A 17,918-nucleotide genomic window follows, 5' to 3' on the forward strand; every position below is an offset into this window, starting at 1 on the left:
TTCAAAACCCCTGGTAATGCATGCTGATTTTTTGTCTATGAACATCTGATGGCACTATAATCTTAAATGAAGAATATCTCGAAAAATTATCAGTATGTAAGGTACATTGCGTATGTCCTTAAAATAGGGTAAACGGTTGAATCACTGCTAATTTGTTACCCCATCCCAACTCCATTTATCATCATATTACAAGCTCCCAGCTTCGTCCGATGGTGTGTAATCTAACCGGGGGGGGGGGGGGGGGGGAGGAGGGAGATGGTAACATACAAGTTACAAACTTGAGCATCAAATTAGACCATTTCTAGCATAAAGTGGTGAAGTGATAGGCAACTTGTCTCAATACTTTTTCCCCATTTTTACATTGATACCAGTCAGTTCAATCTCCCACCTTCATTCTTAAGTCTAAATCAAATTACAATCACATCATTTCACTCTCAATTTTATTGAAAGTTTTACACAAAAAAATATACAGCGCAACATTTTTCAAAATTCTTAAAACCAGCTACTTGGCCTGGAGGGATTACACAAAATAGTCCCTTGGTCACAATGCCACGTCACTGCGTAGAGATTTTGCCCTGTTCCTAATCTACCGTTTACTTCCTGTCAATAGGAATCTCTTTTGATCCGCCTCCCTTAACTTTTCCTTGGATCACCAGCACACCCTCGTCAGAGAAAGTAGAGATGATGCTGTCTGAATCAATTCCCTGTTTTAAAAAAAAGTTGATATATTATATGACCGTTTTCCAACTTTAAATTGTTGGGGCACAATACACAATTTTAGGTAACAAAAATATTTTCAATTGGAGCTTTTAAGAGCAGTTTTAACCCTATCTGAAATTAGATTTTTAAAAGCGATTTTGGCTTAATGTGGGAGGATTGCTTAATTGCTTTCAAAGCAAAAAAGTCCAGTCAAGTTCATTCCAATGATCATCGTCGCAAACCACGGTTGTGAGTCCACCACAATTTCCCTCAAATGACCAGGATATAGAGAATATTGATGTGATTCTCTTCTGGGTTTAATACCAACGATGTTCAATGACAAGAAATTATCTGATCTCATAGAATGTTCTAGCACATGCAATTTATATACAACATAAGTGTATTTTAATCACCTGTGGTATGGTGTACTGTTGTGTAAACTCCTGGGCGAAATAACTGTGTCCCTCCTCCGACTTCTTCTCATGCTTTCCAGTAATGGTCAGTTTGTTATCCTGGATTTTCACATTTATTTCTTCGGGTTTGAACTGGTGAACATTCAGCTTGATCTTAAGTTTTTTGTCACTGATCTCAACCTGAATAAAAAAAAAAATTTCTTCAACAGCCAATAAAGATTCTTGGCACATTTAACATGGACAGTGACTAGCCAACAGAATCTTAGTGAACCATCCCTTTACTTTAGATATGAAGTTTCATCAAAATGGCTTGTATTTTTTAAAGTGAATTTTCAGGCAATGGCAATAGTGTAAAACGTACTTTATGGACAACCGAAAAGGGGGGGGGGGGTAGTAGTAACACTTTTTTTAACCAGGACAATGTTAAGCCCCCCCGTTTCCAATTTTGTGTGAAAAATAAACGATAAGGGTACTTCTTTTAGAAGGGTCGTGGCCATGTGGGGAAGAAGTGTTTACATTAATCATTATTCATCGTAACAAGTTTACCTCACACGACCTTTAGTTGAATAAGCAAAGGGAAGCAATTCAATTTCTTGTTTACGTTCTGTGTATCGAACAGGGTCATTTAAGGTCAAAGGCCTTATTCTTAAATCCAACAAAATTATGTACATTGAACACTTTTAGAATTGCATGGTGCTTAGAACAAGCTAAAACGTGGCAAAATGATACTTTAAAAATGCATTTTAACGCATGTTAGGGATATTGCAGGTAGTTTGTACAGACTTCGACATACCTTCGATTCCTCTCCTCTTGCAGGAAAAGACAAATATTTATGTTCCAGATAATTCTCCATGTCTCGCATCATTTTCTCTACATCTCGGAAACGATTGGCGAAGGACTCGGGTAAAATTCTGGATGGAAGGACAAAATCGTTCCATGGTTCTAGGGATGTGCGTTGGTGGTCCTTTGCGCTATGTTGGTGAACTGGTATATTTCGGTCTGCAAATCCCCTACATGCCAAGGCCTGGACACCTCGGCTCACCCTAGGACAAACCCTCGAAATAATTGCTAAACTCATACTAGATAAACAAGGGAAACCTCACTGCGTCGCCACGATGTATCTTATATACCAAGGTGACTCTTCTACGTTTTTCTCGAACTATCTCGCACAGCGCATGAACAAGATAAATTTAGAACAAAGAAGGGTTTTTCTATGGAATATCGATTACGTCAAAATTATTTTTTAATTTTTTTTACATAATATTTTAAAAAATTATTTACCAACCAAGAACGTTAGCAAAAACAGATGCTTCTTTCTAAAAAAAAAAAAAAAAAAATTAGTTAATCTATAATAAAATAATATAAAAATATTTTAGTCCGACAGTGACTCGTTGAGTACATGTAAAACAGGGACACAGTTTTTAACATATTTATTGATGATTTTACGAAATATTTAGATTTCTCAAAAAAAAAAAAAAAAAAAAAAAAAAAAAAAAAAAAAAACAAACAAACAAACATGCATGCCTTGTTAAACTGAACAACATTCAGTTTAATAATTTATTTTTTGCAGAAGATTTATTACTTATATGAGAATCTGCATATGGGCTAGCTACATGGTCTAACTCATTGGAAAGATACTCTGTAACTGGAAGTTAGAAAATACACATAAAACTAATGCTTAGGTATTTTCTATGATAATTAACAAGAACTACTTAACAATATGAAATGCAAATTTTGATCAATGTCAGAAATTTTTGTTGCAATTTTGTAATTAACTATTTAAATGACAGAAAAAAAGAATGTTTATAAACTTGTATTGTTTATATTTGCGATGGAAGAATTATTTATATGCTTTAATTGAAGCAAAATTACATTATTGTCGTCCTGTACAATATTGATTTCTTATAGAATTTATTACCAAATCAGGACCCAATGCATGGGCATAAACATATAACTTATATAATTACAGATAAGATAACAGACAGAATACAACATTTAATGAAGAGCAATTCTTCCATTTAGTACATTGGTGGTATTTTGAGTTTCATATTTAGGCATAAGTTGTTTTGATTTAAGATATATCTGCAATTTCAATTGATACAACTTAATGTGCAATCATGCGCATTATTATTAATATTATACATATATCTGAAGACATAAAATGTCTGATACATTAAAAAAAAAAAAAAAAAAAAAAAAAAAAAAAAAAAACAGCAAGAGTCGGTGCTAAAAGATATACAGAAATCCACTTCTGCCTCATGTAGAATAAACAGATACATAATTTATGGAAAGGAGTATTAAAAAATAATAATAATGATAATAAAAATAAAAAATTGTATAATATTACACATTCCATTGTACGGAAATCTTTCTTCTGAAAAAAATTTAATACTTTATATTAGTCTAATTGATCATAAAGGTTTAAATTACATACATATTTATCATAATATCACATTTTACATTTTAACAGCAAAATAAATTTCTCAAAAATGCAGCTCACATTGCTTTAAAAATTGAATTGTAAAAAATGAGGTGTAAAGAAAACGTCACGTTATTGATTTGGTTGATGAATATAAATATTTGGGTGTTGTCCCAAAAAATAGTGGTAAATTGAAATATGCATGTGAGAATTTAGCAGGAAGATAAAGGAGGGAATAATTTTACAATTAAATCTAAACTACCAAAGAATCTCATGCAAGTTATATGAACCATGCATTTTACTAATTTTGACTTACCGGTACGTATTTGGAAATTTTAAGGAGATTGAACAAGGCGTGTAGAATGCCCATAGCTTCAAATATATAAAAATTATATTCAATGTGTGAATTCAGTATTTAGAGTAAAGTTCTCATTATTGAAATTTATAAAATTTCTGAGGAAAATTTTCTCGGCAAAAATTATTCTTTTATATAATTTCCAATCTAATTTATTGATTCACCAAACATGTTGACATACAACCATGTTACATACAGAATTACAAGTACAATGTGTTATCAGATTACTAAAACACATACTAAAGTACAGTGTACATACATAAGTATACAAATCAGTGAAGTCAACTATGTTTACAACTTTAAGTTCATACATATATATAATCATTTTGCAACCAGTATAATATGAACAGAGATGAATTGATTATACGTATAATGTATTAAAAAAGTTTAGAACGCATTTCAAAGCATTCTTGTAAAAATTCACATAGCCTTCTAGAATGAACTGCATTGTCAGGATTACAAAATACGTTACAATGATTTTCCTTCAAAATGTTATCATTTAAATTACAGATGTTCAAAGAATAATACTTTTTTCGTAAAGTCATAGATGAAATGTATTTCATTTTCTACAAGTTTTACAAAAGTGACATAAACGAGATTCTTTTGGGATACAAGGTTTTGAATATCTGCCTGTTTCAATTTCTAAAAGGTGTGCAGAAATTCAGAAATTCTCGGTTTCATTATTTTAGAACGTACAGTTTTATTAATTGGCCATGGAAATTTCAAGAAATCTTGTAATTCATAGTTCTTTCTAATTTGACTGTAAAAAAATAATTTAACACATTTGGAGAATTCAATGTTCTGAAGTTGCAATTGCAACATTTTTTATATAGAAATCTTTCAAACAGCTGCTAAATGTATTATCAACAATAACTAATGAAGGAAGTTTACGTTTCTTTTTTAATTTATCAATCTGGCCGTGTCATTTTTCCTTCAAACCATTATTTTTATTATTATGGTTTTTAGTGTCCTGTAATATTTAATCATAGAGATAAAAGCGTTGCAACAAATAGGGAGTGACTGTGTTCCTAGCCCATATTTAATGGCTAAATTTGAAGCTTTTATATATATAAAAATAATAATGTGGTATTCGTAGTTCGAACCCTAGCAATAAAAATTCTGAGTATCATTATATCCTTTGAGACTAATACACTAACCACTGTGCTACACAGCTCTAGATGAGTGGTAGCATAAAATCGTGTTTGTGATAATGAACTTCAAGTATTTCTCGGAAATGTTTGAATGTTGTGTTTTAAAAGTGTATTTTTGATATATAGTGGGTCTTTACTCCATGCTTTTGTTAACCAGAAAATGTATATTTTTTACGCAAACTTTGAGGATAAACTTTCAAAAATATGGAGCAAAGACCCACTCATATCGAAACATTGCGTTTTAGTATTAGAAAATGATCCTTTTTGTTCCTTTCATAGACAAATAATTTCAACCTTTGTGAGATTTTTGCAAAGTTTGGAGATTTTACATAAAATATACTTTAATTTTAGATGAAATATCAAAGAAAATTTTGCTATAAATGAAATATTTTTTTACCTTCATGTTTGGCGCGCTATAATCATTTCGTTCGCCCATCTTCTTTGGTTGAGTGATTTTAAACAAATGACAAAACTCCATTTGAAAAAAAATCCAAATTTCATCTTAAAAAACATTTTAGGGGTTCATAACAGTTATAGCAGAGTTTGGTGCTCTTCCCATTATTTTCAGAATACATGAATTATTGTATAGAAATTATTACTAAAACAGATTACAGAAAAAAAAATTTCAAATCAGGAAAACTCAAACTTGCTTTTACACTATGCATACCATAGAATTAAGACGAAAAACTTGCAGGAAATGGAAAGCTTATTGGCAAAATGTAGTAATCGCAGAATACTTGATGATGTTACTGGTTCAAACACTAATACAGTATCTATAAATGATTTTAAAAATAATTTGAAAAAGTATTTTGAGAATATAGTTTTCAGAAACACTGAAAATATAAAAGAAAAAGGTGATTCAGTGAAAATTGTCATTCTACACCAATTAATAAGTTCACAAAATCTAAACAAACTGGAAATTCAACCATCTTTGTTCTTGAGAGATACCATATAGGCAAAAACTGTGTACATGAAAGGATCCAACCTTACATTTACAGTACCAGAATACAAAAGTTCCCAGTCGGCACACCTCGGCCGATTCGTACCTCATCTAACGTTTGATGAAGGCAACGGAATCATCCGAAGTTTGCCGAATGCTGTGGCGAACTCTGGCTACAAAGATGGTTTTGGACGACACGTAGCTACTGTACTTTGAATTTTTGTTCAAGTGACGCTTTTGTATGTCTTTTGCAATAAAATGCTGTATGTGCACCATCTTTCTGTAATGCTCATGAATAATTGTATGCTATGGCCATCTTTACATGCTAGGTTCATAATGTAATATTGCGAGTCTCAATAGGAAAATTTATGGCGATTGCTAAAAAGCTGTCTATACTGATAGTGATGACAAAGGTGAAAACAAAGCATTTCATAATCACTCAAAGTTCACAAATCACAGAGAAAACTCAAAGTTTACAATCACAGAAAAAACTCAAAATTTACAATCACTCAGAAATTAAAATAGACTCAGAAAACTCAAAATTTACAATTACATGTATATGGAATACAGTTTCACAATAAGTCAACGGTATGTTATTCCAGGAGAAATCATACAGAACCTTCACATTTTGATCGTGTAAAAATCTTAGAAATAGTTTTCTTCCTTACTTTATCGAGATTATTTCTCTTTTACTCACTTTTTTGTCATAAAATTAAACAATATAATTATTCTTTCATCTCTCAAGATCATTCCAGTGCAAGAAATTCTCTTAACACATAATACTTGTACGTATACTTTTTTTTCTGATGTGACAACGCAAAACGTACACCCTTATAAGGAAGGGTTTCGACTTTTAGACATATTGATCTGTACGCACCTGTTTGCGTATCCTAGCTATGTATGCATTTAAGTCGCTTTATACATTCTTTATGAACAAATCACGCATGGAAAATTCCAAAGAACAAACAAAAATATTATTAAAATGAAAAGTATTTTAAAGGATAAAATCACATTTTAAATGACCCGTCTCTTTTCATTAATTAAAACCTCCTAATTCAACCCATCCTATTAAGGAGGCACTTATTCCACCAAGCTAAAAGGGTGTTAAAACAAAATGTTTTTCCTTAATTCTTTCCGAATCAAATGCATGGACATTGGCTCGTGTTTGACATTGTTCTGAATAAAAAGCCTAGACTACAAACAGCGCTTTAGAACTGTTACTCTAATCCCAAGGGAATTAAGCAATTTTGCATGTAATTGTTAATCCATCAAGAGGATCATGTTAATCCACAAATTTCAATAAAAAGGTCTGCATGGTCCACTTCGATTCACTTACATGAGTCTTGAACACAATCTATGAATACTGTAGAAAAAATGGATCTATAATATTTAAGTGAACCTATCTCTTGCGAAAAAAAGGTGAAATGAGTCGTCCAGGAACAACACCGATTCCTAATTTTTCGCTGTCGTCTGCGAAGCTGAAGACACCTAGACAAGGCGGTAATATAGAGGCCAAAGCCATCCAAAGGAGCTTCTCCTGTAGGCCCAGATCCAACGAAGAAGCTAATCTCACTAAACAGGACAACAGACACTGGTCCAAAATCCGCGACATGACAAAGGACCGCTTCTTCACAAAGCAGACGATAGTTAATGTGTCAAAGAATGCCAAGGATGTAGAAAACAGCAAAAAAGACAAAGGACAATCGTTCTCCGATGAAAACAGACGTAATCAAACGTCATCTCGGTGTTCTACCAAAGCCAAAGAATCTACAAACTGGTCTAAAGTTCGAAAAATGACCAAAGCTGGATTTTTCAGCACTGCTAAGATTATATCCCATCCTCCTCCAGACAAGACGGAATCTGTTAGGTGTGGAGTTTCTCAACTGAAAAACGAAAGCGGCCTACTGGACAACAAACTCTTAGACAGTCCTCCCGTCTCTTCAAGACAGTCTAAAAATTACCATGATAAACTGAATCGTACGAAATATACAAACGGCAAGGATAAATATTGGAAACAGAACAAGTCCGAAATGATTGTGGACAAGTCATTGAAAGGTATTCTCAAACAGAAATATGTTCAAAAGAAATCGCAAACGACAAATGTTAAATACATAGACATTAGTTCAGGGAAACAGATTGTTTTTGGGGATCTTGTAAGATCTCGTCGGAACTCGGCTACTTCCGACTCCTCTCGTTCTACGTTCAATAACGAAGAAGGGCGTCCAATGACGTCATATGTTATCGGACAAGAGTCTAAATTCATTAACACTGTAAATATCATACAAAACTTCGATGTACCAAAGAAAGAACTTCAGACTTTGAATATGAAGAATATGACACCATTCAAATATGTGTATGTTCTCAGCAAATGTCTTCCACAGATTATTTGTAAAAACTATAGACCTGCATCTGTTCCGGCAGATAATGATCCCCTTTATAACCAAAGACTGCAGGAAAATCGACCCTCCTCAACTCGCCCCTCTACCCCTGCATCTTCTTCTGAAGGAATGCCAACAATACCAGAATCTTCGCCAGAGATTAACATATCTTCTTGATCTTTTGTTTGTTTCGATATTATTTCAAATGTTAACCATGCAATATTGAATATACATATATAAAAGTAGTTGTTAAATTGAATGCATAATGCCTGAGTGTTTGGGGTTTTTTTTTATCACGTACTACGTATCACTCCAAAAAGGTATTAGCAATGTTCAGCACTCTGTCTGACTACACTGATAAAAGAATGTGGGGAGTAGAAACCGTTTATCACAGAGCCTGCGTAGAATGTGGGAAGTTTAAAGGAGGGGATGTTTACTTTTACTAATTGAAGATGACTTGGGGGGGGGGGAGGGGTTACTAAATCTTAGTAACTGAAGACGACTTGGAGAATCTGCAGTATTTTAACAACAGAGGAATCTTCAAAATGGTATTTCCCTTTTCCTTGGTCAGCAGCATATTTTTCTTTCAATTCAAATAACAGCAAGCTGCAAGCTTAAATAAATGAATATAGTCTTCTATTAAAGTAAATTTTCTTCCATAATTATCTTGGTTCATTTTCTCTTATTTATGACTTAAGAAATCACCCTTGATTCCAAGATTTCCCAAAGAAAATGAATGTATTTTGGGCATGTATAGAGTGTACAAAGTCTGAGCAAGATTAATGTCTTTAATCTTGTAATGGAAAGAAAAGGAATGAAATAAAAAACTTCAAACAAGTTAGAAATCAAATGCTTTTCAATTTATATACAGGTAGAATGTCATGCTCAACAAGACATCTTTATATATAATCACTTGATTTACAAGTTCTCCTCTAAAAGATGGCACAGAAATTTTACAAAGTTAGAAAAAGTCTCTTTTCTCATTTTGGATTCTGCATTTTCAGGTTTTGAAAGGTCCGAAAAATTTGAGAAGTATTCTGTAATATACTCTGAAAACACCTCCTCCTACAAATGAAAAAATAAATGCATATAATACATCATTCTGTTTGAAGTAGATAAAGATCGTAATAAACTTTTCAACAAGGACTAATCAAATGTTTGCTAAGTAATACAAAAAATTGTACTGGTATTTTAAAACCTTGTGATAGAAATTTTTTTTATTGCAATTCAACTAACAAATCAATACATCAAATTTAGTAACTGACGTTACCTTTGAAAAAATGGTTGTGGCAGTGAGTATATGGGTTTGGTCTGTCAGTGAAAAATAGCTCTGAAAACTTTCATTATCATTAATCTCCACTCCGCAATCCATACAGGAGATACTGAATGGACAAGACTTACACCGTGTCGTAAAGTCATCGATAAAAGTCTGAGAAACTGGACACGGTTTAACAGAACGACAAGTCAGTGCATCATCATCTACAAAAAATAAAGAACATGTATTGTTGTAAATGATAACAGTACCTATTTGAAAGATACTTCACAATCCAATTTGATTTATTTTTTAAATAAAGATTTTGAAATGATTGTACTTGAGACCCAGACCTTTAAATGGAAATTTGATGATATCTGAAGTTCCCCTTTGAATGCTGGCTTCACACTTTTCTTTGGAGGAGAAGATACTGAGAGTCCTGGGACAAAGATATCCGTTGACTGCCAGGAGTTTGGGGGAGGAGCAGGGTCCCTCCATATCATGGTGATAATCCCATCTCTCCCTGCTCTGAAATGTTATTTGGACTAAATATATTTCAAGATTACAACATTCAACATTTAATGGAAGGATGTGATTTCATGAAGTTGTTGAATCATGATTACTGGTTATTACCTTATTGCTTTGAATAAGGGATTTCCACAAGTATTTGGTTTATACTCAAATGCTCAAAAGGTCAGAGTATCAAATAGAAAAATCAGTACATGTACTTGATTATTTGGGGAAAAACTATGCAATGATTTTTCATTTTTTTTTTTATAATAATGGCCCGAGTACTTGAATACTGGATCGAAAAGACAAGCAAGTAAACAGTAACTAAAAATTGATCAATTTAATTTTGACAACCCTACTTTAAATTTAAAAAAAATTGATAGCATCATCTCTGTTAGCTTAATCTCTCACTCAAGCATAAGAAGGAAAAATACCAACATTGTATTTTCCTATACATGGGATGCATTAAAGTTCTGAAGAACAACAAACCAATTCAAATTAACATATAATGTTGAACTTTCCAATCTCATTTTTAAACTTTGCATTACCGTAATTAAACAACTCTTTTAATCCTTTCCGTACATTTCTCTACCTTGACCCCTTTTTATGATATTTTATGCAATTGATATAAATCAATTTGCATAATAAAACAAGTGTTACATTAAATAAAGAAATCCCACACGTGCTCATTTTTCATGAGGGATGTTGCAAGAGAATTCAATGTCAAACTAAAACGGATTAAGATTATGAATTAATCTTATTCCTATTTTAAAACTTAAATCCCAATATTTGAATTGTGAATGGGAAATTAAACAACCTGTCAAATCTCTCGTCTAATCCCTCCTAAATGATGTCTAATTACAGAAAGAACTTCAATAGGGATTAACTATATTTAGTTGCATACATCAACTTCAAGATTATTATTTCCAAAGGCAGACAAAGTTTCTCTGTCTAGTAAATTGTACTTAAAATGTGACTTGTTGCTAGACTGCTCATTAAAGCATTATCAGCTTCTGCCAAGTATGCACCTTGAACTGTGCCAACTTCTTATTTTTCTTATATATTAATAGCTGTACCAAGTTTAATATTGGGTGGATATGTCATCAACCTTGAGGAATTATTCTTTTAAGTAATTTTGACAACCCTACTTTTGTTATGACTTTTTCTTGTGTCCAGAAATTTATAAAATAATAAATGTGTTACAGATGCTTAAGTTTTGAATATATCGATATCACACATATATGATAATTAAAGATTGAATTAATCCGTCTACACAACTTTACAGGGATGGACATCATCTTATATTCTCATTTGTTCATTTGGCAAGAAGACTCCAAAATTCACTTTCCCAAATATTATTTTGATTTTCCCCAATCCAATGAAAGTTCCATTATTTTAGAGAGAAAATAATTACATATTTAATTTCCACCAGTTAATTTGTCAAGGCGTAATAAAAAAAATCATGTTTGTCTATGGTTACCTGACCACCCTATATTTAATCACCAACCTAAATGTTTTTTTTTTTTTTTGTCATAAAAATCCAGAAGTCATGGTCAAGCATTAGAAACCAAAATCGAAAGTACTAGAAACAAAATGGCATGTTCAATATCTAAATCAACGTGTTTGTTGCAGTTTGAAGAATGCCCTGATCAGATATGAAAGAACTCAAACTTGTATTGGCAGTGCCAAACAGCATGACATTTATTGTCTATTGCCCATATGGGAAGCCCAAACAAAAGTAAAGCAGCACACAATGGTAAAACTGTTTTGTATTTCAACCAATTCATGTGAATTTGTGTATTAAAAAAATTCAATAAAATAAAAAAAAATAAATCCTACCTACCGACCCAATTTTATATCAGTATGTAACAGTAACAAACATATTTTTTTTGTTTGGCCCAATATAAATATAGACAGCTAGTGAAATATAATTTTCTTTCCATTTACTGTTGAGATCAAAACGTATAGTACATGACAATCTTGACACAAATGTGTATTACTTCCTGTAATGAAACTACTCTTCATACTTTATTCTTTTTTTTTCACCTGATGTTTAATTTTTACATGCCAATATCATTCACGGGCAATATTGGAAAAGTGTCTTAATTTCTATTCCTGAATAAGAAGAAAATTAAGTTCTCAATTAGAAAAGTTCTTAAATAGAAATAAATTTCTAGCATTTTTTACAGGTACATTATTTTAGAGATTTTTTTTTTAAATGAGAAATTATAATTCATAGTGTATAAAGCAAATGGAGAAAAAATAGATAAACCTTAATGGGAACTTTTACACTACACATTGATACATATAATTATATCATACTTACCTCAAAGTTAGCACCACAGTGAGTACATATGTACTGCTTTATTCCTGCCAATACTCCATTCGAATTCTCTGAGCAAGGATTAATGGGAGAATGATCAAAATCTCTCATATGTTGCTCCTGTTTATTTTTGGAAGTGAACTTTACTTCACAATACAGAACAGGACAGATGATGATATGTTCTTCACATCCAGTCATCTTCATCTCCTCTAAGCTATCATCCAATGAAATAACTGCAGGAGAGGAGGTTGATACTGGTGTTCGTGCTTGTTGCCTGGGATTTTGCATTGAGTTTCCTGATGGGGTACTAGTCCTTTTTTTCTGTATGGCACTTGACTGCTGTCTTCTGGAACTGGAAGGTGAATTTCTATAGGGAGAAAATCTGGCATCAATTCTTTGTTTTTCTCTCTTGTCCTTTACTGCCCATTTCTTTTCTAAATCTCCTTTATTAATTAAGGGAAAATTAAGAAAATAAGAAGACATCACATACTGTATATTGACAACAAAACCTCTAAATTTGTGTAGCTTCAAATACTAGTATACAATTATGTAAATTTACAGTCAAGGTGAAATATTTGAATTTTTTTATTCAAAATATTTTTTCCACATTCAATTTACTTTTGGAGTAGGACAAAGCACTAATATTAATTTGTTACATTTAATACCTAAAATTTAGTAACTTTTATTCTGCTCAATGATATAAAAAATCCTCCAATTATTGAATGATACTAATTTTAAATTCAAATATAGCTTAAAATTAAATGATAACAATACACAAAAATGAATACTTGTATTTACACTACCTACTAAATGTATACATGCATTTGCCCAAGACAAGAAATACTAAACAACCATGTTTGATACATAGGCATATTGTAGTTCAGGTGACTGGAATTATAAATCTAGACTCATTAATATAGAACATCAAAAATCCACAAAATCATTTCTCAGAATTTTATGTATGTAAGAATATATTGAATCATGTATTTTTTTCCTCGTGACATGATCTGTAATCATGGTAACAAACAATGCAAAATTAATTTACTACAATGTACATTTTCTTTTTGTACATGAATAATTCAATTTTTAAAGTACACTTCACATCACTTGTAAGGAGTCTAGAGTACTGAAAATCACCAAATCTCTTGCAATAACTTATTTGTGCAAGATATTTATTTTGTATTTATGTAAAAAATAAATTTGGTAATTGTTATACATGTATATATAATCTTTAATTAAGTAGAGGTAATCTTTAATTAAATAAATATGAGAATAAACATTTCGTGAGCACTCTAATGGTCTTATGTAAATATGTGTTAATTTAAGTTCTAACCAAATAAAAAGTGATTTACGATACCGGGGTACTTAAAATTTCTTGCTTACCATGTTTTTTAGACCAGGTTCCCACCACAAAACTAGCATGCATCATCTCCTGGGAGTCCACCACATTTTGTTTCAAATACTGACTGTGAGCCAACTCCACTTCTCTTTGGCATTTCTTTTTCTCTATCTATGTATATATATTTTTGTTTTATTCACATTGCAATGGAAGAATTAAAAAATAAAATTACATCATGCACAAATGGCTCACAACTAATTCTAAAATTCTTTTTCTCAATTCACTAAATAGGAAAAAAAACTTGCAATAAATTAATCAAATTAGAATACATCATATACTTTCAAGAATGAACAAGAGGCCCATGAGCCTTGATAGTCACCTGAGTATCATAATTTCTCTCAGTCTATGACCAACTTGGTCCTACTCTGGACTGTAACTCTGACCTTATGTGACATAAATTTTATAACTGGAGAGGAGTCATGTTAATTATCCCTTAATATGCTTGAAGCTTGTCTCCTAGATTCACTGAGGTAATGAATATTTTTAAGCCTAAAAAATACAAAATATGTGCATTTCTGGTAACCCAACTGACCTAATTTTACCAACAGACCCTATTATCTTTTACTCCACATCCACATTTTTTAACCATATTTTGTTAACTAGTACAGTTTTCTCATAGTGAAGTCAATAAATGCATATCTCAGACAATGTAAAAACACATATATCCAAGCCTTTTAAAGAGTTCACTTGTTTTGTTGTGTATGTTTATTCACATATGTATATATGATAAAAAAAAATCTATTGAATAATTAAGTAATGCTTTCAAAATCAAAAAAGTAAAGCTAAAAAAGTTATCATCTACCTACATCCCCCTAATTTTTATGCCCCCGGATCGAAAGATCCCGGGGGTATATTGTTTTTGTCCTGTCTGTCTGTTTATCTGTCTGTCTGTTGTCAACTTTAACCTTGCCCATAACTTTTGATTGGTTGGAGCTATGACTTTCATATTTCACATGTGTATTCCTTGCGACATGACCTTTCTTTGGGTACCATCATATTTGACCTTTTGACCTTGGAGTTTGACCCACTTTTGTAAAATTTTATGAGACTTTAACCTTGGCCATAACTTCTGAACAGTTGGTGCTGGGTTTCAAACTTCACATGTGTATTCTTTGTGACAAGGCCTTCCTTTGGATATCAACAACTTTGACCTTTTGACCTTGGAGTTTGACCTACTTTTGAAAAACTTTAACCTTGGCCATAACTTTTGAATGGTTGATGCTAGGGCTTTCATACTTCACATATGTAATCCTTGTGACATCACCTTCCTTCGGATACCAACCTCTTTGACCCTTTGACCTTGACATAGGAGTTTGACCTACTTTTGAAAAACTTTAACCTTGGCCATAACTTTTGAATGGTTGATGCTAGGGCTTTCATACTTCACATATGTAATCCTTGTGACATCACCTTCCTTCAGATACCAACCTCTTGGACCCTTTGACCTTGACATAGGAGTTTGACCTACTTTTGAAAAACTTTAACCTTGGCCATAATTTTTGAATGGTTGGTGCTAGGGCTTTCATACTTCACATATGTGATCCTTGTGACATCACCTTCCTTCAGATACCAACCTCTTTGACCCTTTGACCTTGACATAGGAGTTTGACCTACTTTTGAAAAACTTTAACCTTGGCCATTATTTTTGAATGGTTGGTGCTAGGGCTTTCATACTTCACATATGTAATCCTTGTGACATCACCTTCCTTTGGATACCAATCACTTTGACCCTTTGACCTTGACATAGGAGTTTGACCTACTTTCGAAAAACTTTAACCTTGGCCATAATTTTTGAATGGTTGATGCTAGGGCTTTCATACTTTACATATGTAATCCTTGTGACAAGACCTTCCTTTGGATACCAACAACTTTGACCTTGACCTTGATGTTTTACTTACTTTTAAAAAAAATTCAACCTTCGCCATAACTTTTGAACAGTTGCAGCTAGGGCTTTCAAATTTAACATTTTTATCTTTTGGCCTGGATTTTGACTTGCATTTGAGAAACTTTAACCTTTGCCATAAGCTGCCATACGGGGGCATCAGTGTTTCACAAACACATCTTGTTCTGGCATGTTATTGGAAACACATTTTTTTAGCCTATTAAAACACATACAATAGAATAATAATAATAATAAGGTAAGTAAAAAAAAAGAAGTTGAAAATGTATAAAGCTGTAACATGAGAAAATGTATGGCTGGATCAGAAATCAAACCAAGGGCCTCTCTATCGTTAGGTGCTTTACTGACTGAGCTATCCAGGCTGTTATCCATGGTCCAAAACATTACATTTCTCCTTCCTTAAATTGACTTTGCCCTCCAAGTCACAATCAGAGTTATTACTGCCCCCTTGCAGAACTTTCACCTGCAAGTCTTGGGGTGAAAAACAGCATCAAATTATGTAACAGGAAAGGAGGAAATGTATGGCTTCACCAGGAATCAAACCTGAGACCCCTGCATTATTGTTAGTTGCTCTATCTACTGAGCTAGATGGTCAATGGCAATCAAACCCATCTGACTGCCACATTCCTCACTCCTTAAAGGATTCCGTCCCCCAAAGACACCAACACAGGCTCTTCCCTGGCAAGTCTTTCACCTGTCCCTTCTGGGGCATGGCATGGCACCAAATGCAACAGGAGAGAAGAAAATTGTGACGGACCAGACCAGGAATTGAACCCAGGACATCTGTATCACTGATCAGACGCTCTACCAACTGAGCTATCCAGGTCGATATCCACAGCCCAAAACATAACAGAGTGAAGAGACAGACAATTGAAAACAGATGATTAGAAAATCTCAGTTGAAACTTTGGTTCAGGTGAGCTAAAAATAAATTTTGCTATTCTCACTTTTTTTTGTCTCTCTAAATATTGCTGTTCGAATCTTGCAGTGACAGAATTCAGATAAGTTCTTGGTGGAGTTTCTGTTGATTCACACTGAAAATAAATAATTTCGCAGTCAGAAAATAATAAAAACACCTACGCATATAAGAAAAAAAAACAGTCCGTTGAAGAGGATACAAATATGATTTTAACTTTTGTACAATTACTTCAATACATGAACTGAAAAATAAAATGTTTCGTACCATCTCGACATTTGGCACCCTTTCCACATATCAGCCTCCCTGTAAGAAGAGTTCTAATGTTAAAGAATAAAAATAATTTAATGAAAAGGATGTTATAAAAGCGATGTTTGAAATATAAAAGTTTGAATAGATACAATTTACGTCCAAACTTAAAGTGAGAATAATTATATGTACTTTAAAATGTATGATTTTTTTTAAATTTTTTTTACATACATTCCGGAATGCTTAAAATGTATCAAACCAAACTCTTACATACCACCTAGTGTCTGAATCATCATAGTGTTTCTCTGTATGAGATTCAAACCAAAAAAAAGAAAGTCGTAAACAACATTGAACACATTTTAATCGAAACATGTGTCAATAAAGACGACACATGAAAAAGTGCTTAATTAGGTGTTTAAATTTCGTCAATAAGGTGCAGAACAAATATCCGAAATTCAACGCCCTTAAAAGTTCTTCCGAGTTAATACGATCTTCCAGAAATTATAGTGTAAGAATGAAACATCCGATAAATATTGTGAAATCAGAAAATGACAAGAGGAATTACAGGTAAAGAGAATTTAAAAAAATTGAAAAAGTCAGTCATTCATTTAGAGGAATATGATTTTTTTTTTTTTATGTGGAATTGCTCAATGTGAACATGACTTCATGTTGACTCCATTTTGTCCTGATGAATCACAGGGGCTTGCTCCCGGCGTGTAATAATTATTTATTAAAAAAATCATATACGGTAATACTAAACCAACACAAGGGAGGACGCCATTTTGGACCCCTTCCTCCCTTCAACCTCTGTTTTCGTTATATTTTCCCGTATTTTACTGACTCACCACCTCGGATCTGTCAAGTAATGGTTCTTCTAGGACATAATGCTTAAATTTTCCCCTTGGAGCCTCTACAATACACATTTCAGACTAATAATAATCCAAACTCGCTCTTTAGGACAGTTGATAGGCCTAGGGATGTTGTTTTAGTATTACCGTATATGATTTTTTTTAAT

At 32.7% G+C, this 17,918-nt stretch overlaps 3 protein-coding genes across 3 annotated transcripts in view; 1 reads left to right on the top strand and 2 right to left on the bottom strand.

The window, feature by feature from the left end:
- Positions 1-423: 423 nt before the first annotated feature.
- On the bottom strand, positions 424-2,287 carry LOC133190529 (alpha-crystallin B chain-like). Its single transcript, XM_061326206.1, has 3 exons — positions 1,906-2,287; positions 1,113-1,292; positions 424-704 (listed from the first exon to the last, which is right to left on the bottom strand). Exons 1-3 carry the CDS (start codon positions 2,188-2,190, stop codon positions 594-596), a joined length of 576 nt encoding a protein of 191 aa, XP_061182190.1. The 5' UTR covers positions 2,191-2,287; the 3' UTR covers positions 424-593.
- A 6,910-nt stretch (positions 2,288-9,197) lies between these two features.
- Positions 9,198-16,966, bottom strand: LOC133190961 (E3 SUMO-protein ligase ZNF451-like). The gene is made up of 7 exons (XM_061326640.1): positions 16,922-16,966; positions 16,686-16,772; positions 13,824-13,950; positions 12,444-12,883; positions 9,961-10,135; positions 9,626-9,834; positions 9,198-9,420 (listed from the first exon to the last, which is right to left on the bottom strand). The coding sequence occupies exons 1-7, from the start codon at positions 16,922-16,924 to the stop codon at positions 9,274-9,276; spliced, it is 1,188 nt and encodes a 395-aa protein (XP_061182624.1). The 5' UTR covers positions 16,925-16,966; the 3' UTR covers positions 9,198-9,273.
- Positions 16,967-17,246: 280 nt separating this feature from the next.
- Positions 17,247-17,918, top strand: part of LOC133190531 (nardilysin-like) — a 31,802-nt gene continuing 31,130 nt past the window's right edge. Inside the window, exon 1 of the mRNA XM_061326208.1 lies at positions 17,247-17,470. Coding sequence (XP_061182192.1) covers positions 17,295-17,470 — 176 coding nt within the window. The 5' untranslated portion in view covers positions 17,247-17,294. The remainder of the gene's footprint in view (positions 17,471-17,918) is intronic.

This window comes from Saccostrea echinata, unplaced genomic scaffold, assembly GCF_033153115.1.
Source record: "Saccostrea echinata isolate AGI-Se365-2 ecotype Australia unplaced genomic scaffold, CSIRO_AGI_Sech_v1 ptg000022l, whole genome shotgun sequence".
Classification (NCBI taxonomy): Eukaryota; Metazoa; Mollusca; class Bivalvia; order Ostreida; family Ostreidae; genus Saccostrea; species Saccostrea echinata.